Source organism: Phycodurus eques, chromosome 17, assembly GCF_024500275.1.
Source record: "Phycodurus eques isolate BA_2022a chromosome 17, UOR_Pequ_1.1, whole genome shotgun sequence".
In the NCBI taxonomy this organism is placed as follows: domain Eukaryota; kingdom Metazoa; phylum Chordata; class Actinopteri; order Syngnathiformes; family Syngnathidae; genus Phycodurus; species Phycodurus eques.
In genome coordinates, this window is record NC_084541.1 from 7,733,063 (window position 1) to 7,757,962 (window position 24,900).

General features: G+C 42.1%; 1 protein-coding gene across 1 annotated transcript in view; it reads right to left on the reverse strand.

Moving 5' to 3' along the window:
* Positions 1-2,563: 2,563 nt before the first annotated feature.
* The window catches only part of nrip1b (nuclear receptor interacting protein 1b), a 50,551-nt gene continuing 28,214 nt past the window's right edge, over positions 2,564-24,900 (reverse strand). The window contains exon 2 of the mRNA XM_061702881.1: positions 2,564-8,596. Within this exon, the coding sequence (XP_061558865.1) occupies positions 4,664-8,269 (3,606 nt within the window). The 5' untranslated portion in view covers positions 8,270-8,596 and the 3' untranslated portion in view covers positions 2,564-4,663. The remainder of the gene's footprint in view (positions 8,597-24,900) is intronic.

Sequence of the window (24,900 nt, forward strand, 5' to 3'; positions counted from 1 at the left end):
TTGAAGACCTCCTCATTCACCAACACGCCTTCCCATGAGGAAGCAGCGTCTGGGGTCTCTTATCTCTGGGGTTGAGGTCACCGAGGTGGTTAAAAAGCTCCTCGGTAGCAAAGACCCGGGGTGGATGAGATTCCCCCGGAGTTCTAAAGGCTCTGGATGTTGTGGGGCTGTCCTGGTTGACACTCCTCTGCAACATCGCTTGGACATTGGGGACAGTGCAGACTGGGGTGGTGGTCCTCTTTTTTAAGAAGGAAGACTGGAGGCTGTGTTCCAACCAATGTTCCCTCTAATTTTTCATGTGTCTGGGCAGACACACAAGCTCCTTGAGCGCACTGAGCACCACTGTGAGTAACATCAGATGTGCCCACTGTGGCCACACACCAGTATGACACCTGTTCAAAACCTTGGATCATAGGCAAGTTGCATGTCTTATTTAAAGAACCAAATTACAGCAGCAATTTTCATTGGTTAATTTTTAATATAATTGATTTGGCCCACTTGAAATGAAAATGCTTTAACCACAGGAGTCCTGAATTTTTTGTTTTTGCGCAGCATGGATTTTCTTGTGCGCTGAGTACGTGCTAGCAGTGCGCGATTGCGCAGGCGCGCAGCTTAGAGGGAACATTGGTTCCAACTACAGGGGATCACACTCCTCAGCCTCCCTGGTAAGGTCTATTCAGGGGTGCTGGAGAGGAGGGTCCGTCGGGAGGTCGAATCTCAGATTGAGGAGGAGCGTGGTTTTCGTCCTGGCCGTGGAACAGTTGAGCAGCTCTACACCCTCGGCAGGGTCCTCGAGGGTGCATGGGAGTTCGCCCAACCAGTCTACATGTTTTGTGGACTTGCAGAAGGCGTTCGACCGTGTCGCTCAGGGAATCCTGAGGGTGTTGTGGGGTAGCAGACTCTCCGAGACAGGCTGTTCGGTCCCTGTACGATCAGTGTCCGAGTTTGGTCTGCATTGACAGTAAGTCGGGACTCGTTTCCGGTGAGGGTTGGCCTCCGCCATGGTTGCCCTTTGTCACCGATTCTGTTTATAACTTTTATGGACAATTTTTTGGAGCAGCCGAGGCGTAAAGGGGGTCCAGTTTGGTGACCTCAGTATTGCATTTCTGCTTTTTCCAGATGTGGTTCTATTGGCTTCATCAAGCCGTGATCTCCAACTCTCACTGGAGTGGTTGGAAGGTGGAGAGCTCTCTCCAGGTCAGGGATGAGATCCTCCCCCAAGTGGAGAAGTTCAAGTATCTTGGGGTCTTGGTTCACGAGTGAGGAAAGAATGGAACTGTAGATCGACAGGCGGACTGGTACAGCGTCTGCAGTGATGCAGACTATGTATCGGTCCGTTGTGGTGAAGGATGAGCTAAGCCAAAAGGCGAAGCTGTCAATTTACTAGTCGATCTACGTTCCTACCCTCACCTATGGTCAGTCACGGGCTGTGGGTCGTGACCAAGAGAACAAGATACAAGCGGCCAAAATGAGTTTCCTCAGCAGGGTGTCTGGGCTCTCCCTTAGAGATAGGGTGAGAAGCTCGGTCAGCCGGGGAGGGACTCCTCCACATTGAGGAGCCAGATGTGGCTCCGGCATCTGATTAGGATGCCTCCTGGACACCTTCCCGATGAGGTGTTCCGGGCACGTTCCACCGGGAGGAAGCCCCAGGGACGATCCAGGACCCACTGGAAAGACTCCCAGCTGGCCTGGAAACGCCTCAGACTCCCCGGAAGACCTGGATGAAGTGGCTGGGGAGAGGGAAGTCTGGGGTTCCCTGCTAAAAATTACTGCCCCCGCAACCTGACAAGAAAATGGATAGATGGATGGATGGGCAGAGAGTTCCATGACTTGAAGTTGACAGGAAATGGGAAATGTCCGTGTTTTTTGTTCCTCACTGAAGAAATTGGGTGGGATGGTTGTTTAAAATGGATTTTGTCACTTTCGTCACTTTTGCGACTTCTTACAAATTCAACATACCAGCTTGTTGGTGTTGGCGGGATGGCCGCGTTAATCAGGTTTGAATCCAATATGTTCTCACATCGTCGCCGTGGGGTTAGGCTTTGAAACTAATTCCAATTATGCCGCTCAAATATTTTTAGCTGTACCGGCTTGGCGTCAGAAAACTTTCTGCTAGCACCCACATTTCAAAAGCACATGAGGCGCATAGACATGCACACGGCCATCTATTTGAAGAAAACGCTTTAACGTACAAAAAATCCCAAATATTGGTGTGGTTCAATATTTTCAGAGGTTGAAGTGGCTTTAAGTATAGATGTCCACATACATTTTGGTGACGAGTGATTACAGTTTTGTCACATTAAGCTACATGAAGGTTTTTCTCCATAGTGAGCATATTAGTCGTCGCCAAAAGGTCTCCAATGAAATCTTAGTTTTTCCGTTGGTAACGTTCGATTTCACCATGACTCCCTGGCAACCCGGTTAGTCTACAGGAGACGTCTCTGCAACCAGTGGAGATTTGAGTCGCCATCAGGTCACCAACTAGTCTCCAGTCCAGTGAGATCTGACAAACCAAATTCTAAAAGGCCAAGTAGAAAAAGTGGAAGAACATTAAACTAGGTCATGCATTTTAGAACTTTATTTCAGAGATATCAGTGCAAATGAACACCAAAAAAAGGAAAACATAAAAAATGAATTGTTTCAGGTCTTCACATGAATAAAAAGAAACACCCTTTTTTTGTATTTGCAGCTACAAATTCTTAGATGCACAATGCAAATCTATGATTGTACGTCAATTCTTCACTAAAGCCCTTCCACAGAGCTTTGTTGACCAGTAACTCAAAAAAATATCATCACAAAAATATTCAATGCACGATTATATTCACATATTGTTCATCAACTTGTTAAACAGTCTGTGGTTATTTAAAGACCGTATCTTCTCAAAGAAACTTTTGTGTGATTAAAAAAAAGAGACCTATTTTTAAGACTTAATATTTTTCCCCCATCACCAATGGGGATACACAGGTAGTTCCCATGCGTCTGCATGCAACAGGCAGCAGTGAGGAGAGTCTGACATTATTACACAACACAGCGCAGAATAGATTTTTACCACAGACACATGCAAAGAACAAACCATCCAACCAAAAAAATGGGCATAACCTCCTCTTTGTTTGTATATACACCTTTACGGATATAATTTGTATTTACACATCAGCGCCAATAAAAATTAGGGTAATATCTTTGCTTAAACATTACAAAATAGTCATCTTTCATACTGAAAGTACTATTTACACAAATACATTTAACCATTGTGAAAGTGTATCAATAACTGAAGAGACATGTATCTGTATTTAAAAAGATCACAATATTAAGTGGAGAAAGCGGCATGTCTAATGAAAATTAAAAGAATACAGCATAGTCAACGATTTGAAAACAACCTGTGGTCTTCTCTTCAGTATCATGCAATTTTTTTACATTTTTAAAAAGAATTCAAGAGACGGCCACAGAAACGTCTAGAAACCACAACAGTTAAGAAATGAGGGGCGGGGTGGAAATCACTGTCAATTTCTTAACAGATAACAACACTGACATTTTTATCACATGCCATTTTATTATTCTGTAAATGACAAGGATTTTGGCTTCAATAGTGCAAACTCTGGGTGCTCCTTTAGAAGAAATTAAGAGTAAAAGCCAATGTGCTTCATATTCAAACTTTGTGCACAAATATAAATAATGCGTGTTCAACTGGGGTGGTAAGCTTAGTTTTTCAGATTTTGCAGAAAACCACTCATGCGCCGTGGTACCAATTAACTAAAAAAGTACACAATCCACTAACACACTTCCCTGAATTTGCACTGTCGAAAGTGGAAATAAAAGCAAAAATAAAATAAATGAAACAAATGTCATTGGCTGGCAACCAGTTCAGGGTGTACCCCGCCTCCTGCCCGATGATAGCTGGGATTGGCTCCAGTACACCCGCGACCCTAGTGAGGAGAAGCGGCTCAGACAATGGATGGATGGATGATTTAAAAAATTTTTGAAAAATTGTTAAAAATAAATGTTATATATGTTGATAAACTCTACTCCATCATTATATTACAATACACGTAGAGCCTTAAGTCAAAATTTAACAAGGCTACTGTATCAACTACAGAGTGACCATTGTTTTCCTCTGTTGAATCAATCATGGATGCTGTTGTAATAGCGCATTGGGACTATCCTGTTTAAATAAAACTTGTGATGCAGAAAATAAAACTGAAGCGAGTGCTACCTTTTTTTGGAGCCATCAATATTTTTTTTATGGTAGGCAACATAGCAATGGGGACATTTCAAAGTGATATGTTATATTATAGAATCAAATACATCCAATCATTTTGACAAACAAATTATAAGCAAAACTGAACAATTGTAGCGAATGACAGGGCATGGAAAAAATACAATAAAAATGTACAAGGCCTGAGCATTACTGAGGAGTTATTTTTTTCAGCAGTACACTTATCCAAATATAGACCTTCTTTGCAGTACTGAATGACTAAGTGTGCAATTATAACTAGCATTGTTAATTTTTTCCTTCTTTGTCATTTCTCTCTCGCTCTCTCTCTTTCTCTCTCTCTCTCTCGCTATCAACCAATTTGGCAAGCAGTTGAAAATAACAAACATGGCAAGCAGTTGAAAAAATAAACAAACAAAAAAATTATTCGTGTCATATTGGATAATCCAACTTCTATTCAGATGACTGACTCAGCCTCTGTTTGTCCTGGCTGTGCTTTTCATGGCGGTTGGTTGGTGATTGTGGGGTGGAGCTCAGACTTTGTTCAAAGGCATGCATGTCACTGATGGGCTCTTCTTTAATTTTCACGACAGACTGAGTTCCTTCAGCCTGATTCATTAGCTCCTTCCTAAGCTGAACACTGCCCTTTTGCAACATGTAATACAGGATAGGGTTGGAACGTGATAGCCGAGGAGAGTCCGGGTTTGAGTCACAGCTCTCATCGTTCTCCTGACTATTCCATTGAACGTGACTCTCTGGCTCCTGTTTGACAAGAGTCGGTGGGTCTCTTTTGTGTGTGCCTTGCCATGGTGCTTGGTGATGACCCCGGGGGCTGCGAATAAGGCTGTCACTTGCAGGAGGGGTGGGCAGTGTTCTGACGTTACTCGAAAGCCCTGAGTTGAGCGAACCGTGAGGCTGCCAGCTGGGCACATGGAGGAAGCTGTGGTTATGGGCAGGTTGAGAGAGGATGTTGCCATTAGCCTTACCATTGGCCTGCTGGATGGTAGGGCTGGGTCCCCCACGGTGCTGCTGAGACAACTCTTTCAGGCAGTTGTCAGAGAGCAGCAGCTGTTTGAGCACATTGAATCCCCGACTCTCTCTGGTAAAAGTTTCTCTTGGTGGGCTCCTGGTTGGAAACTCCTCTTCTTTTGGAAGCCTCTGCTTGTCAGGTTCTACCTGAGCACCAGGAGGGGTAAAAATGTTTGTGTCACCCCTTTGAAATGCTCTTGGAGAGTTGGTATTGTCCAAACTGTCAGTCTGCTTGGAACATAAGCGTCTCTTCTTAGGACTGGGGCTGGGGTACTCTCTCTTTTCCTCTTTTACCTGTTTGGGTTGTGACTCAGTCTGCACAACAGAACTGGTATAGTACGAAGCTGTCTGATGTTTAAGCAACTGGCTAAGTAGACCATATTTTGCAATAACCTCAGCTGGTCCATGTTCTGCTTTTAAGTCAGCATCTGATAGGGAGCTACGTTTTTCAACGCTGCTCTGTCTATTTCTGTTGATTAAGTCCTCAGACATGGCTGACGATGGCCCCACCCCCTCCTCTGTTTTGACCCTTACATCAACTGCAGACACGTCAGCGCTATCATAGATGTTTGAGACACTGGGGCTTTTGTCATAACTCCCCCGTTCCAACTCCACACTCCTTTCAGGCCTGTCTTTGCGGCTGACTGAAGCAGTAGTTGAGCCTGCCCCTAGAAGCAGCTGCAACACAGTGCGCCTCTCCAAAAGGTTCTCTATCTGTGAAGGAGGAGGAAACGTTTCCTTCCTATTTAAAGGAGTGCCACTTCTTGCAGGTATGTCAGAGATTGGGGTGGCGGTGGTACTCCGGTTGGTTGGAGCATTGAGTCTTTCCAATAGGGATAAGGGCCTGCTGGTATCAAGATCCTGACCCAACACACTGCTGGATGGGATTGGCGGGGAGGATGAAGTAATTCCAGATTGAGCCAAATTTTGTAACAGTTTACTGGCACTGAAGGCGGGCTCTGAACCCTTATCAACAGGGAATGCTTTCGACTTGCACAAATCCAATGGACTTGACTGGACCTGGGGAGAGGGAGGGTGGGGAGACAATGTACCACCTGGGTCCCGACTCAGGGAGCAACTAGGCTGAGCTGGAGCTACAGGCTTATCTATTGGGCTTTTTGTCCTGGATTCCTCCCAGGACACAAGGTTAGGTTGACTTCGAGACATGGTGGCCATAGTTATATCAAGTGGCAAATCCTCATCTGTGTTCTTATTTACAAGATCACTATTTCTGCGCTCAAGCAGAAGCTGCATTAGTGTTACCTTAGATTGGGATTTTATGTCTGAGTTAATTTCATGCTCTTTGTTCTTCACCATGTTTGTTCCTGATGGCTCAGGCTTCCACTTTTTTAGTAAAGATTCTGTTAGTTTATCCAAGGAGGAGGTAGAAATAGATGAAGAGGAATATGAAGAAATAGCTTTGGAGGGAGAAGAGACAACAGTGGGCGGCGGTGAAAAGACTGCATTAGTTGTTGGAACAGATAAATGACAAGAGAATGTTGTTGCATTGGAGGAAACAACAGTGGCAGAAGTGGATACACAGGTTGGAAGGATGGAAAACGTGGCAGAAGAGGTACAAGGGGTGTAAGGTTTTGGCCCTGTATCTTGTTTTTTGGTCCTGTTTCGCATAGAGAGGTCCATGGGAGAACATCTTGAGTAGGAAGTCTCTGCATCACTGCTGTCCTTGGTCAGGCTTTTCTCGTGAATGGAACATTCACTATCAGATGTAACTGACGAAGAGCCGCTTGGTGGTAGAACACTACAGCTAACCTCCAGGTGTCCATTTTTTGTCAGTTGCTTCTGGTTGTTGTGGTTGTTGAGTAGCAACAACAGCAAACTGCTGCATGTTTGGGGGGGGCGAGTTGGTCGTGAGTCAAAGCCTCGCTTCAGGGGTTGGCTGTGAAAGTGGCTCAGAGCATGTGGGGGAGTTGGTGAGGAGCTTTGGGAGTGCCCACACAACAAAGGGGGGCTATGTGGACTGGACAAGGCCATTCGAGGGAGTGTTGTTGTTAGTGTGTTTGTCTTTGTCAGTCCATTTTGGGTTGTTAAAGAGCTGAGTGTCTCTGGACTCCTTGGCAAAGTTCTGCCCACACTTGGAGGCCTTTTGTCAAGGCCATGTTGCTGGTTTGCCATGGCAGCGAGTCTTTCACTAGCAGATCTTCCTGAGAGCTGAGCTTTGAGCGCATGCTCTCTGGAATATTGCTGAAGATGAGCTTCACTGGACAACAGTAGGGCGAGCTGGCTGCAGGCAACACTAGGCTTGGGTGAAGGGGCTGGACTGGAACGTATTTTCACCATGTTGGCGACAGCCTTCAAACGGTCTGCACAGGATACTGATTCAGAAGCTGTAGTTGCAGAAGGGGGTGTGGCGCTGTGTGCTGCTCGGGGTGATTCTGGTGGTCTGTCATGACTGTGTCCCCGGCGGCTGTAAGGGGTGTTGCTGTGATTTTGAAGTTTGCTCTTTCTCATTAAGCCCTTCAAGCGGCTTGAGGCGGTCCCATACACAGGGAGTGGCTCCTTATCTGTAGGTGGCGCAGTGGACGGAGTGGAACACTCACTTGGTGGGTTGTTTGAGTGCTGAGACATTGCCACATTCTGAAGTCGTGAACTGAATGACTGAAGCAGGGAAGCCAAAAGAGTACTCTCACCACCATGAGGGGAATCCTCCTGTGACCCATTCTTCAGCTCTCCTGCTTGGCCATTCAGCTCCAATGGTGGTGAACTCAAACAGTGGTTGCCTGGATCATTCCAAGCTCCAGAGCGCAAGAGACGGGCCTTCTTCAAGTGCTGTGAAGCACCTAGGGTCGGTCCATTGGTTCCAGCCTTTGGAGCTGTGGGTCCATGAGTAGGTAGTTGAAATGGACCACCCACTTTCTCTCCCTGATCTTGGTTGCTGTGGGCAGCCTCAGACCTCCTGCTTGCCGTGGCCCCAGGCCCGGCCACCACTGGATGCATCAGTAAACCTTCCAGATAAGTTAAAACAGCTGAATCTTTGTGTGTCTCAGGGCCAGGCTCCTCCCCATGAGTCATGTTCAATACTAGGATCCCCTTGTATGGTTCAGCAGCGCTACAGGGAAACAAATGTCAACTAAATCATCTGGTTGACAGTGCCATGCACTTCCCAAGTACCCAAAAATGCGACCAGTCTCTCTGGTGAACACAGTCAGCACTGTGGTGAAAAAACAGCCATGGTTACAGATAATCCAGGCAATACTGTATGCCGTAGACTGTCAGAATATCTCCCTCTATGTTTGAATGGGGAACATAAGGAGTCAGAGGAATATTGCTGGAAAGATGTTTACACATTCCATGGCTCCTGGGTGTCAGTGGCAACTCTGCACATCTCACATGGGGGACCTGTTGGACATGGGGAGAGACAAAGAAAATGAGGACTGTTAAAAGGAGGGATTGGCAAACCACTACATCACATACATTTCACCACCTCGTCTACCAACGTTGTTACCGAACAAAATTTCAAATTGACTGCCCCAGCAACACCCCGCCACCCCACAATTACCAAATAGATGACAGATGTAGATTAGCTCTGACTGGATTCAAATTGAAAATTCAAGCCAACTACCCTGAAAACAAGTCTTGAAACATAAGCCCCTCACAAAAAAAGGGCCTTATGAGTGTTGTGAATAATTTCTTATGCATCTTGTCATTTCACTGGATTATCCCCCCATCACCACCTCCTGCTCCTTATGTACATGAGCAGCATCTCACACGATACAAATCAACAAAGCAGGAACCATCCCCCCCACTCACCCACGACAATTATGATTAGACATACAGTATGCATAAATGTGTATAAGGACTAGGGTTGCACAGTATCGAGGTACTAGAAAAGTACTACAATAATGCGGAGTCAAAAATTAAACAAATCACATTTTTAGTACCAGTACTTCTGCGCAGTTTGGCAAAAAATAGGCTAAGTGTGCTTGCTTCAATCTGTTTATTAGTCACTCCTGTAAAATGTGTACAGTATATGTATGTGAAAAGGATAAACACATTGCAGTAGACTGAAATGTACTTTATCCAGTTTCCCATCGGGACCAAACGAGAACATTACAGCAAGCGTGGTCTAATCCACAACACGTTCAAAATCCCAATTGAGATTAACTGTATGAATCTAACCCCTAAAACAAAGAGAATTATACACTGTGCAATATATTAAAGCAACCTAATGAAACAGACTGGCTAACAGAAATTAGCATGAATGTTACGATACTTATAAACCTTCAACCAACTGCTACTTTTAACAACACTAATAAGGACAAATACAAATACAGTTGATACTTCTCACAACAGGCCAGGCCACATCTTTATCTGTAATGATGCGTAGAGAGGAATGAAACCTTCACGTTATCTGTCATGTGTTTATATAAGCAAACAATAACGAAACAAACAAACAAAACAAAAAAATTTGAAGGCACAGAAACAAACTGAGTGAGATTACTTGCTGACCAAGTATGTGTGTGTGTAGGCAAATTATCCGGCATGTGTATTGAAGGTTGATGGTGGATCAGAGGTGTCCATCACACCACACCACTGACACTGGATGTTCAATGTGCCAGTTACTGTGTCAGTGGCGCAGCCCTGGGAGACCTCCACACTGAACCCTGTCATCTTGGTTTCCATGGATACTGAACACCTCCAACAGTCATGGCCACCTCCCAAAAAGGTTCATTCATAAAGGTTAATTAATACTGAATTTCCACCTCGCTTCAGCTATTTTCACCTTTGGTGTCCGCTGAATGGACCAACATAGTTGGTCACATGACCAGACAACAGTCCTTGATCATGACCAAAGGTCATGGTAACCCCATTCAGTTGCCAGTCTAAACATCCATCCATCCATCCGCGGGTCACAGGAGTGCTGGAGCCTATCCCAGCTATCTTCGGGCAGGAGGCGGGGTACACCCTGAACTGGGTGCCAGCCAATCGCAGCCAGTCTAAATACCTAACAGGAAATGCTAGCAAGGGTCAATAATGCGGTGAACTTTAAACTAGGTTGAAATCTGCCCCCACAGATACAAGTTGTCATGACAGTAAAGGTTAACAAGGTTGTCTTTTTAATTCCACCTTGAAAATGAGCTGGGATTAGATCTTGGATTTAAATTGATCAGGGGCAATTAAGTCTGAGTAGCACTAAGAAAACAATCCAGTTAGCCATTTTTGGTACCTCTTCTAAACAAAGGTACATCGTCAATTAATTGGTTTAAGCACAATGTGTAATTGTATAAATAACATAACTAAGACTGGGCCACTGGCATCAATTACTGATAAAGGCCATCTTTAAACTGTTGACCTAAATCTGATGACAACAAAAGCCAACCTGGTCATACTGGGCCATCTGATGTCTGCCGCCATGCTGCTTAGATACTAAGGATTAGGGCTATTTTCCCGCCAGTGAGCTTAACACAATTTTAATAGAATGCCTCCGCAACCACCATTTGATCCCTTTCAGTAAACCTGTACACACATGTATTTTCAACTTGGATGTAAGGTAGTTTGAATGCTATGATTCATTGTCTTGTCTCAACTGGGGGAAGTAATGCTAAACTTGCTAATTACAGTTAACTTTGTCTAGAGTTGCCCTGAGAAACTTTAAGCAAGAACATAAGGGAGCATTAGGGACACTGAACTTGTTACAGCATCCAGTGTTGTTTATAATGTATCAATAACTTTAAACAAAAGTAGGAACATTTGGGCTCTTGACAGACATGTAATGAAAGAGTCGGCGTCAGAGAGCCCTACTAAAGCTAGGGCATAAAAAAAGATGTTCTTCAGTGACAAGTCAGTTAACTAATACATTACCATTATATAGGGAAAGCTGTCCTCTATAGTCTTTACTGAGCGCCAGAAGCATATTAACTCCTCATTTCCTCTCTCATACCGTGTGATGTGTTTATTAGTATTACATTATCTCCCCTGGTGTATACATTGAAAATGACCTTCCACATTTGTTAACATATCATCTCTTTGGTAGTGGCACCCAACAAGCCTGACCTCCATCTTCTCCTCCACCACAGGACACCTATAGCACCAACAAACTGCTCTACAGTTTCAGGGGTGATTATCCATTATCCTTGACAATGTCAGCCAATGACAGAGAAGGCACGATTCAAAAGTGATTTTTACCCCTACTGTCTGCCTCTTACGCACATGCAATAGAACACGCATGAAGGGGAGGGCTAAAAGCTTTATCATCCATGACTGGATGCCTCTCTTTGTCTATTTTTCTTTCAATCTTCTCTCATACATAAAGGTAACTGAGCAGTAAGTGTCATAGAACCCTTAGTTGCTTCCAAACATTTGGAATATCAGCAGGCAAACATGAAAATATGACACAGATGGCACAGATTACAGATCTAAGAATGTGACCTTCACTCTGTTCCACATGACCTCCACATGAACATACTTGCGTATCCAGTCTCTTATCTCCAAATAAAAAAAAAGTTCCAAAATGACCTTCATTGTTGTGAACAGTAATGAATTTAAAATGTATGAGACTAAACAAAAGAATTGTGAGGAAAGCTGAAACAAATTCTTTTAAAGTCAAGGTCATTTATGTAACTAAGGCTTTTGCACTTGATACAACAGCTGGTGTCCATAGAAAAGCTCTCGGCGTTAATAAAAAGTGACAATGCTGCCCGAGCAGTGTGTACTAATGTCTGACACCAGCCTGGCAGATGTGTTCTCCCTGTTGTTTAGGGGAGTCAAGGTTAAAGGAATTTTAAAAGGAGAAGCGATGCCTGAACACCATTATATCATGTAATCTGCAGCCCATCCCTGCTGCACATACACAACACAGTAGCCCGCTTACATATGCAGTGTGACCGCTGTTTGCAAATTCAATATGGCGTGGCATGATTAAATAAGGCAAAACATAAGCTGCTTGACCAAATGCAGTTCTTCTAAGAGTGAGTACACCGGAGGGAAGTTGAATTAAAAGCTCTTGTTCACCGTGAGGGGAAAACCAGAGAATACCAGGCTAGCAAACAGCAGGAGAGCTCGGAAAAGTTAATGTTTTTGCATAAAGTCAATTAGGACAAAACAACACATAAATGCATTCAACAGGCAAATGCATTCCCACACAATGAAAACTAGAGCACTCTGATCCACTTCTTGGGATGTAACGAACAAACGTGTATGCAGTTTGTGGGCACTGAAACCCATGGTTGCACCCCACATAAATGAATACAACAAACTAATCTTCTGATGAAACATACCACATGCAGTTCAATAGCAAAACAAACCCCAAAAAACGGTCAGTGCGTGAGTGTATATACAGTATCCAATGCTAACATTTCAGACTTTACCAAAATGGAATTGAAGTACAAATCTGTAGGGTAATTTTTTTTTAACTTCATCTGAACCCCTCAGTATGAAAAGTACCAATGTCTAGGGTAAACATTTGGCAATTGATGCCTGAAGATTAGTCATCGCAATGGGACCCAGCCAGTGGTGATATCACAAACCCATAATGCTCTTTCCACTTACCTACCTTGACAACAATATGCTTACAAAAATATTTGTATCTATAGTAAATATTTGTGTGCCATTTGGACGACCCACCCAAGGGCCATTTCCTGAGTGGCCGCAAATTAGTGCATCAATTAAACACACATACATTCCTTCTTAATGAGGCGTGGCTGCTATCAATCTATACCCGATTTATTCCTATCAGGCTCTGAGGTTATCTTTCGCTTATATCGTCTTTTCAAAATGGTGCTCATTTCCCTTCTGATCCAACACACATTTTCCATTAGTAAACACGAGAGCTAAAACTAAGAACAGCCGCTTGCCCCAAAGCGAGCACGCCAAATGGCAGAGCTAGGCATTTTGATATAGACTGCAGCAGTGATGTCTGAGGGAAATGGGCCACTTTGCAATTGAGATCAAATGTCCCACTGCCAGGCTGCCCTGAAAGCGAGGTAAAACCAGCTAAAATCCTTGGCCTTTAATGAATCATTTTCATAATATCCTTGGCATCAGCCCTTAAGTGGCCTTCTGCCATGAGTCAGCAAGATGTCCTTCTTTATGAGTATTGCTTTTTCCTCCCCCTTTTGCTGTGAGTAATTTGGGATGTGCTGAAGGAGTATGCTATGCGACAGAGGCCTGAAAGACAGAAAAAGATAAAGGACATACTTCTACAATCAGTTTGCCTCCTGGAAAGCCCCTACTGACCTTGCTCTGTGTAAGGATAGCGAATGCCCATGTTGCCTACAGAGGTTTGATAATTCACAACAAAATGTGTTCAACTTTCAAAAGTACAGTCCGAGTTAACGACACTATTAAAATCATGTTAATTCATTCAATTGGATACATTTAACCCAATCAAGTATGTAACAATTACGGGTAACCTTTAACAATAAAGTCTCAAGCAGCACCAGTCCAGCTGGCAAGGAAGATCTGAACCCATGCCAATGAACAGGAGACTTCAATTAGATTAGTGCTGTGTCTCTGATACTGATGCCTGACCCAGTACTCACACACCAGGAGCTTTTGAAACCAGTACTCACACACCAGGAGCTTTTGAAACCAAGGAAATAATGTCCTATATTTCTGACACTGGAACAGAAGCTAAATTATTAACCAGGAGGATAACTAATGTTTAAATGCAAGTTTGCAGCTTGGAAATAAAGTGAGTGTGACATACATCTGTCAGCATCTGGGCTTAATTTGCTACGTTAAAGGGCCAGCTGATGCACAACTTGGAGTGAACCAAATGTTTTAGAGAGAGATGTTTTACGTTAGTAGTAAAAGGCCAGTTTGGAGCAGAGGTGGGTAGTAACGCGCTACATTTACTCTGTTACATTTATTCAAGTAACATTTTCCATAAAATGTACTTGTCAGAGTACTTTAAATGCATTGTACTTTTTACTTTTACTTGAGTATTTATGTGAAGAAGGATCGATACTTTTACTCCGTTACAGTAATCGACATCCCGTTCGCTGCGTTTATTTTTCCATTCCTGCGTGTGCAGGTCTATTTTTAGACTCCATCTTTGACTTCCGCATAGGGTGCCCATTGCGCCAATCAGGCGACACAAGGCAGTCACATGACCACGCACGTAGCCTTTGCGAGCCAATCATAAGGACTAATTTATAAAAAAAAAAAAAAAAAAAAAAAAAAAAAAACAGCTGCGCAAGTGTGTTTACTTTCCAGACTCTGAAAAACAACAGCTTTGCCATGCAGCTCTTAAATTGTGACTGCCCAAACTATTTCAGCCCACTTCTAACTTGAGAAAACACCTTGGGGTAAGTTGCAGATGTATCTAGTGTTGTTTTGGCAGTGATATGGCAAAATTGGCCCTATCATATGGTGTCGCACACGCACACACAATCACTCAGTCTGATCAGCTTCTTCATGAAGTCATTTAAGTGAATAAAGCAAATCATGTTTCTGTAGGGCCCAATGCATGTGTTGTTTTTTTGGGCAGTTTAAAATTGAAATGGTGGCAGATGTGTGTCGACTCCAATATAATATTATTTATTTGATTTTATTTGATTGCCATGCTCTGATTTAGGGGGAAAAAAACAATCTGAAGTTACTCAAAAGTTAGTCTTTGAGTAGTTTTTTAATTCAGTACTTTCCTTCTCTTACTCAAGTAAATCTTTGGGTGACTACATTTTACTTTTACTTGAGTGATATTATTCTAAATAAAGTAACAGTATTCCTACTTGAGTGCAATATCTGGCTACTCTACCCACCTCTGGTTTGGAGCATAAAGACAAAAATATATATATGTTTGCTAATTACTAATATTAGACAATCCAAGTTGATTACATAATCAACATGGAAATTTGCCCTTTGGACAAGACAAGCATGTCCATGTCCAAATCTCCCATTGCAGGCAAAATAAGTGGATTTATCATCAGTCATTGTCTTTGCAAAAACATCGTTAGCCCTGTACAATACCAAATCAACAAAGGGAGTCTTGATAGTCTATGAACCTCCCAGTCATAAATATCATTTTAGACAAAATAAATGACAAACTTTAGTCCAACATATACATTTAAATTATGAAATTATGGACAACATTGATTTAAGAATCACTAATTACAGGCTGGAGAGTGGTTTATATAGCTTAGGATGCAGTAGAATTCGCATCAAGGTAATAGGCCGCAAGGAGATGGGTAGCAAGGAGACATAGCGGGTTTGGCTACAATATGCTAGGAAGTCAAATACAGGATGTCTTCTTTGTAGCCTTAGGTGCTGTATATGTAAGACCAATTTAGCTAACACAATTAAAAATAGCCACTGAAAAGACAGAAGATGAAAATTCATATTTTGTATCTGTATTTCTACTATTAGCTCAATTTGGATCGATGGAAACTTCCGGATTTCTGGTGTCTTTGACCTAGGCATAGAATATCATGCACCGGGAGTTAATAGGCAGTGGTCTCTGGTTTTCGCACTTGACAGTGCTGAAAAAGAAGTGAAGCAGTTAGTCGACCACAGTTCCAAGTTATTGTTGAGGGAGAAATGATAAGCAAAATGAAAGCAAAAAATAGACATTACTCCAAATGATAATTCACATCTTCTGCTTCTGCTACCAAGTAGCATTATCAGTCGAGCTTTGACGAAATTGTCCAAACATAATCAAGTAATATCAAATAATATAATTGGTGTTTTCTAGATCACAATTGATTAAAAATGAAAAGGAAATGTATGTAAGGACAAAACAGCAGTGATTCAAAGTGCGAACTCATTCACCTTTTTTTGGACATTTCCTTGAGGTATTGTTGCCATGACCTTCATTCGTACCAGTCACTAGGGCTTGACCTCCTTCCATTCAAGCCTCCTCATAACTAGTAGTCCTGAAAGCTAACATACAGAAGTCTGCAATAGGCGTATAACAACAGCATAGTTTCAGTTTGTGTATATGTTGATTTGATCTATAATCAACCAATTAGGTGTCAGTAGTAAGACTTTTTCGAGGCACTGTTATTTAACTGACAAAGCATTTGAAATAATACATCAAGGACTTAATACAGCAAAGATAATTCAACAGTTACTGTCTAATTAGTATTCAATGACAGGAAAGTGTCTGTGAATGGAGGGTTCAACGCTGGGCATTTGACAAACCTATAATCAATTGTTACCCTCTTTTTTAATGAGATGGGAAAATCTCATGTTTTAAGCTCCTGTTTTGATGCCAGTGTCTTTTTGAGCAAAATATCGCTGCCTGAAAGTGTTGTACCTAGAATAGTTTGAATATAATATATAATAAACCAATAAGTTCAGACTTTTAACCCAAATTATCAATTTGTTATGAAGAAATCTCTGGCTTCACTACTGTCAGTCACTATAATACTATCAGTCACTATAATGACAGAAGCCACAAGTAAGGGCTTTTGAAAAAAAAAAAAAAAAAAAAAAAAAAAGTATATTTCTTAAACCTAAAATACAGCTGGAAAGGTGCAGGTTTACTCCAATGAACAACATCACCTAGATGTCCACATGAACGCAAGCCAAGATTTGAGTGTGTTTTTCCCATTAACCGTCATAGACTGTTAAATCATACAGTGTGGCAGACAAGGCCAGCACCCAACAGCAACCAGACTATTTTGTTGTAATGAAGGAGACTGAGTGGAGAAAGAAAACTATCCACTGGTAATCACAGTAAAAGATGTTTAGAGGACAGGTAAAATGAATTCCTACATAGCCAAATGCTAACATTCCTATTCTACTGTGGTTGGGATGTGAACAAAGACACACATCAAGCTCCTGTACCTTGTCATCCTTAGCTGTGGAGGGTGATACAGGTAAAGTGCAGTAATCAATTTGCTCTACTGGCACAAGTGCTCCTTTAGAATACTAATCAGGCTTGTCCCCTCCCCTCGTCTCTTGTTCTCACTATCCCATCTGACGTGCCCCCCTCCATACCTCTCTCCTTCCTCATTCACCTTTCTCATGACTTGCCCCCATATCCCACCCTGTGCCCCAGACCTGACCAAATGCTAAAGCAGGGCGCGCCATCTTATGCGCAGATAACTGCTGCCACTAATCAAGCCTACGTGCACCGGGGCATGGGATTAAAAGAGCTTGCACAGCTTGACTCAGGCAGTGAATGGTGTTACATACACATACATCCATAGGAGTTCATAATAAAAACCTACAAGAAAGCCAGCAGAGTCCTAGAAACACACACATGCAAAAAACAACACACAACAACAAGGTCGACTTTGGAAGCTAATATTAGGTGAGCATTCTCTGGTAAAAGAACACACACAGGAAGATTAAATCTAAATTTACTCAGCCAGTCAAAATGGGACTCAGCATGAGCCACCCATCTCGATCAGACATGGCACACAGTGAACTGCAGTATGACGAGTGTCAAAATTATGAATAAAGAATAAAAGCTTCTGTGGCTTGACAGCCACTTAATTACATGTATAAAGTAAACTAGTGTTGCGTTTGAAAAAGTGAAACAGCACCCTATTATCGGCAGGGATATTTCATGATGTATACGAGTGCCATTAATCGCTCTTAACAAGAGGACACAACCTCACCTTGGCAGTCTCTCAAAAGGGGGTGGGGGCATGGAAATATCTACACTGAAATTGAAATTCACCACACTAAAGGATCACCTTATGTCTGTGTGTGTCGGGGGTCGGGTCGATGTATGGAGAGGCAAGCCAGAAGTCGTGCAGAAGCTGCTTAAGACATGTACAAATAATTTTTTTGGGTTTGTTTTTTGAAGATGATCAGGGGAGGGGCAAGGAAATTTCTGAATAAAAGGGGGGGATGCTGCATTGCTGGGGGCTCATGCCCTTGACATACTGACATGGGCAGAGGGGGGAGGGAAGGAGGCGGCTGGGCAGATCCTGTCATGTTACAGTTGTCATTTGTCTGATCACCTACCTCGCCCAGCCACCTGGCAGACCCCCTCCCATCCTAATATCGCCCCCACCTTTGTGCGACCTCGTCCTCTGCTGACCTGATACCCCTCCTCCCACCTGTGAGCACAGAGTCCGCCCCCGCTTGTGCTCCGCCCCTCTGCAGTCCTCGCACCCTGTCTTCCCCACTGCTTGTGCTCTGTCGCTCCCACCCCTCCCCATCCGCCTCTTTCTCCCCCGCGGCTGTGCAGCAAGGTCAGGCAGGTCACAGTGTCCTCATCTGTAATCCGCTGCCATTCGTCAGCAGCCCCAGCCCAGGAGGAGAGAGAGGAGAGCAGTCGCTCCGACGAGGGGAGAATGCCCAATTAGGCAGCTGTCACACACACACACACACACACACACACACGCACGCACGCACCCACCCACGCACCCACCCACCCACGCACATTACAGAGTAAGGGAGTGAAGGAGGGAGGCTGCAGGAACCTACTGTCCACATGAGGGGACACTTTCAGCTGCAAGGTGTCAGTGTATTGTTTTAGTGTGAAGGAGGTTTGGGGTCATCTACAGTTACGACATGTATGACTATTTTCTGAGGCCTGACAACAAGAAGGGCAGCAAGGTGCCTGAAAATTCTGGGTAAACAATAGTGCAGTGACATTAAGTCAAGAAGATTACTTTTGACAAAAGGAAATAAGTGTTGAGCATTACATGTAATGACAAGCTTCAATAGATAATCCTGCAACTGGGTGCTACTTGGATTCGAGCCTCTCATTGAGGCTTTCTATACTCCAGTCAGCCATTAAAACAAACCCAAAGGCCAGGTCAACATGTACCAAACTAGAGCAGCCAGTAATATTCTTTACACTTTTTTTGTAGCAGATACCAAATGACTGAGAAATACACTATAATTGGATCATCTAGCACCTGTAAACATCTGTTTTAAGTAATGGGGAAACTAATCAACAAAAATGATACCGGGACGATTCCATGCATGGACGCAGCAAGAAGATTTATGTTACAGAAATTCATTGCTGAGGCCTGTACTTATTGATTCTTCAGTCAAATGCTCTTATTTATTCTAATCAAAGGAAAGCATTATAATGGTTCAATGCCAGCTGAGTGATATAGGGCTCTGATTAAAACACCGTGGGGCGGGGGGGCACTGTGGAGTGCATCAGGTACAGGAGACTCTTTTCCTCCTTACATTCCCAAGTTCATCAGTGTTAAGAAGCACCAATTCCAGCTTTGAGTGGTTGATGGTCAAAAGGATTCCATCACGGGTTTGAGGGACACTTATCCAATAAAGCTTGTCTGAGTAGAGAGTACAGTGTATAGGGATGTGAATGTTCTGTTAACTGGGAAGGAGAATTCAACATTTAATGGTCAGAATATTTGAATAGGCATATAAATGTGAAAGCCATAACATGCATATTTCTGGAATAATCAGACATGTTAATATTGATGAACACTTTGTAGACTAATATACACATTTTTAGTCAATTTCAATGTTCTTAGTTATATTCCCCATCAAACTCTTTGGCATCATCTCGCATTTCTAAGGAATACTCAATTTCTAAAGGTTTGCATGACTGCAGTACTTCACCCATCTCTGTGATTATTATTATAATGACTAAGTGATTTGTCAGCCAGTTCCTCCTCTGTCAGGACACTGAAAGTACATTGAATGCTCCTAAAGACTAAAGATTGTAATCTGTAATGTCATATTGATGCATAGCTTGGAGCACCTCGAAAGCATTAGGGCAGCCGCACACCAAGCAATGGGGCCGAACGAGACTGTTTCTGTCACAGAGTGTGGGGGTTGTGCAACTAGTTTTCATGACTGGCAGACCGTCGGCAAGTAGTTTTTGTCAACAGCCTCTCAATTATACACACACACTCCTTTCTTTCTCTTACGTTTAGTCTCTTTGTATCATTATATTATAGCTACAGCAGCCAGGTCAATCCGGTTCTTTGACAATCACCCTATGTTGTTTGTGGTTCAATAAAAAATAACACACTACAGTAAAGTACTGTATATGCCAGGGATACTGAAATACAAATGCTATAGGCCGCAAATAATATTTTCAATGAGTTAAAGGTAAATTTATCGAGGTCAGTCAGGCCACATGCGATAATACTTCAATATTCAAAACAAAATGTCCTTTCCATTTAAAACAAAAATACAAGCTGAAAATATATATTGAGGCTTCACACTTTTCAGTCTGAGAAAGAATAACTAAATACAGATTTGTAAATGAACCCAAACAGGATAAATAGTATAAAAAAATCAAATGAGCAAATTTGCAAATTATATCAAGAACGTTGTTAAGTTATTTATAAAGTTCAAATATCACTTCCTGTAATTGCTCTTATTCTGAAAGACCTTTACCACTTCCGGTAGCGGACATTGTTTACTTAGCTATCGATACATGTAACTAATAAATAATGGCTAATAAATATGAGAAAAACACTTTTGTAATGCATTATGTTGCAAAAAATAATGGCTACTGCTAAGAAGGCACTTGTGTCGCTACTCACTTTGTCATTGAGGCATTGAGGTTTCCAGCCACCCCAACAACTGCCCATGCACAAGCCACGTGAATTTGTCCACTTGAATAAGAAATATAGAATGAACAAATGCATACTTAAGACGCCTACATTACAGAGATGAACCTATTTTCCCCTCACAATGAATGACTTGGGGGGCCTTTTTTTTTTTTTACAGACTTACTGTGTATTGTTGGGATGAAGACAAGTCCCGTTCAACACGTGCTGACCCAACCAAAACAGATAGTGAAGGAAAAAAAAAAATTCAATTGGGCACACATATCATGCGGTAGGCGCCAACCTCGTGCATGCAATCCTCACATACAACAAATAATGGGCTTACTGAGTGTGAGGTGAAATGTGGCTGCCTACAATGAAAACGCTCGACCTCGTCTGATCTTGGAAAGAGCCATAACAATACTGGGACCACAAATATTATACTGCGTACCTTTGTTATATGTGGAGACTCAAAACCTTGTTTCCAAATAACAACACGAGGGGTCGCAGTTTTTCCGTTGAAGCAATGGGTAGGTGTGGGACAGGAGGGGAAAGTAAAGGCTGTAATTGGTTTGCGATCGTTCTCTCCAGTCTTGATCAGTCGGATCGGTCGGTGTATACAGAGCCTTAGTGGTCTGGCAGATTGACTTTTAGGACTGATACAACATGTTTACTTTAACATTCCATGAAGTACAAAGCTGGCGCTTGAGCTACAGGGTAGTCTGTGGACCTACTACAAAGTTACTATAGTACAACCTTTTGCTCTCGTATTACAAAAGGGTCGTGAGGCTAGCTCTGTAAGGGCACCATAAGCTGAAGCCTCATTGATCAATGGACACATGACAATGCTGTTAGCTAGACTTATCGCCATGCGGGGGGTGTGCACCCACCACACTATCTAGTCGCAGCTTCCATCAATGCTTTACGGAGTCACAATATATTGATGTAATTACATTGATGGGTGTTTTTTTTGGGAGGGGGGGGGGCAAAACAATGCTTGACATACATACGTTGAGTACTGAAAGCTGTCAAATACAGAACATTGATTAGCTAACAATAAAAGTAGCAGAACCATATCAAATATTACACAAAAATAAACATTTGTGGCAAATTTAAGGGAACTCCCTCGAGGTGGTTCTGAGCTATCACTCCCCAAAATAGGCTTGTGAGGTCTAAGTGACCTTGCTCTTTGACTACAAAGTCAGTTCACACTTCGGTCTCAAATTTGAATACATTCTCTGGAGGAAATACAAATATAATACTCAAATATGGCTGAACATACTCTGTTTTGTGCAGCAATCACAGCGACCTTGACCTTTGACCACCAAAATAAAATCAAGTCATCATTTAGTCCAAGTAATGACTTGATTATCTCGTGCCAAACAGAAGAATTCCATCGAGGCATTCCTGAGATATCTAGCGAGAGCTGACACAGGGATTACGTTATCCTGGATCATCATACAGGCATGTCAATGTTAAGGTTTTTACTAAGTATGTCTGCATACACAAAACTATAAAAACTAGGACAAAAAGACTGCAGATTATTTCCGAATATAACCTATCGGAAATTGATATTTAAGATGACAACTTATTATCCGTTGATAATCGCTACAAAGAAATAGGGCTGGGCAATAAATCAATAACAATATGTATCGTGATAGACACATGATCAATATCAATAGAAAATACGTTCGATAAAATGTTCAAAAAAAAAAAAAAAAAAATCAGCAAGCAAGGGAGAAACTCCCGTCGCTGATGGTGCAACACGGCGGGAAGCTATGGTGGCTGAGCACCAAAGAGGTGGCATGTGTCATGGGTGTCTCAGTCTCGCTGTTTAGTAGCTATGAGGGTATGTCAAAATGTCTTAATTAGGGCTGGCCGATAAAAGATACACATCTCAAAATACCTTTTCCTTGATAAACATATGAGAAGCACTCAATAGACTTTAACAGAATACATTCATCCATGTTTTAACATATAAAAGGAAATAGCCAATAATAATGCTCATAGGCGCTCCGTACTGAACCAAACGTGGCGTCAATGGAAACATGACAAGTTAGGTTGGCGCACACACCACATTAGGAGCGAGACGCGACAGGCGCTAATGTTTGTACTGTTTCTACCTGTGGAGCTCAGTAGCTGGAGAGCGACGGGAGACCCAGCCCAAGGCTCAACGGCTTACATCGTTGACAAGAAAGGCCCAGAAAGTTGAGCAGTGTGGATATATACACGGTTTGTAAATCCTGACATGGCTGAAAATAAGTGATTCAAGTGGATGATTAAAGTAAAGGACCGTCGTTACAAACTACTGTACCTACGTGTAAATTGGAATAGGAAAACTTGAAACTTGCTTTTGAATGGTCAGATTGTAACTTATTATAAATATATAGCCTACATGTGTTTTTGACTGACATGGTTGTATAATGTTCCATGGCCTCTTCAACTTTTGTGAGAAAACAAACACTTAAATCAAATGATTAAGACTGGTTTGGGCTGAATTCATAGTCATTGTCTCACTGGTAAAATAAGATTACAACTTGAACAGTGTCTAATTGCTTTTGTAATATATTTTTCAAAACTGTTTGCTACATAGAGTGATTCGTACAGAGATCCCAACTTTGACAATTGAAATCGGGAATTTATGTGGCAAGTGAAACGGGTGCCAGTGAGGCAATCATAACCCAACTTTAAAAAACGTTTTAATATAAAACAGAATACATACAAATAAAACGTAGGGGTAAATACAAGGTTTAAAAATTAAAGTCAGCTTAACATCATTAGGGTAATTCCACATTTTTTTCATAGTTTGTCTAAGGCTGGGCGATTTATTGATTTAATTGATATGTCACATTTTTTGGATGATGTTGATTTTTTTTCAAAACGTCACTTATTCCACCCCCCCTCCCCGTAGCAGCTTCTGTAGCCTGTTGATGCGGAATGTTTTCAATGACAACATGGCTGCAAACAGAGATGAGCTTGTTGACTAGAGGCACCGTTTCCTTAGTCATTTAGAATTTTTGCGGTTTGCACATCAGCCAATGAGGAAACGAACACCCTGCTGCAAAGTTTGTATTAAAAAATGTTGGAACCAAAGCGAGTACCAAGACACATTTATTTCAGCATTTGAAACAGACACGTTGCAGTAAATGTTGCTGTCTGCAACGCCAAAGGGAAAGCTCTCGTTAGGAAACAACATGGAGAGTCACTCACATTTTTTTTACGAATGACAAGAAAGCTTGGTGGAACGCAATCATTGAGTCGATCGCGCAGAACATTGTCAATATCAAGTTGCCTGTTTTCTATATTGCAAAAGCAGTCATCTACATATTGATAACTAATCCATTTCAAGAGTGGTTGCAGCTGTTGTGATAAACTACACACCATCTGTCCTATAGCTTATCCATTACAAAATGCACAATTCCCTGGGGTTATGTTTATTAATACAGTATTGTTTGTAATATTCGTCCTGTCACAGTGTATCCAGAGCACTCTTTCCTCTACTACTTCTGTTGGTGCAATTTCACAATAAGAGTTCACCAAACACAACAGCAGCATCAAACAAACTTCCCATGGCTGAATATAGGCTAGAAATGTCTCTCTATCCCCAAGTGCCCCATTAGAATGGTTTTAAGTGATTGTATTTTAAGGCCATATCGCCCAGACAAAATTTTCCCTAATTGTCCATGCACACGTATTAACACATGCATACAGTCGTGCTCACCGTTATTGGCGCCTATGAAGTTTAAGTACTACATGTGGAATATGTCCCGAAGAAAGCGAATCAAGGGAACAATATTTTTCTAGAGAGAACTTGTGCTGAATACAAAAGCGTAAATTACAATATATTATGGACAGATCAAACAAAAATAGAACGTTTTAGTAATGCACACTAACAGAGAGAAAATACCACACGAGAAGTGCAAAGAGCTTATGCCAAAATAAGCAAGTGTGGAACCAAATATTAAGGAGGGGTGCCAATATTGTGGCACATGCTGTTTTCAGTTTTTTTTTCTTTTAAATTACAATACCTAAGTTGGAAAAAAAAAAGTTAAATTAATTTGGACTTCCAATTAAGAGATGCTGATATAAGTTTGGTACAATACCCTTTATTTCTGAATATTATACAGGTTATGCAAAAAATGAAGGGACACCAATAATGGTGATCACGACTGTACATACACCAGGAGATAAGTTCACATAGGCAGATGTTCAAAATCAACACCAATTACCCTTAGTGGTACCTCACTGATTTTGTCCCAGATT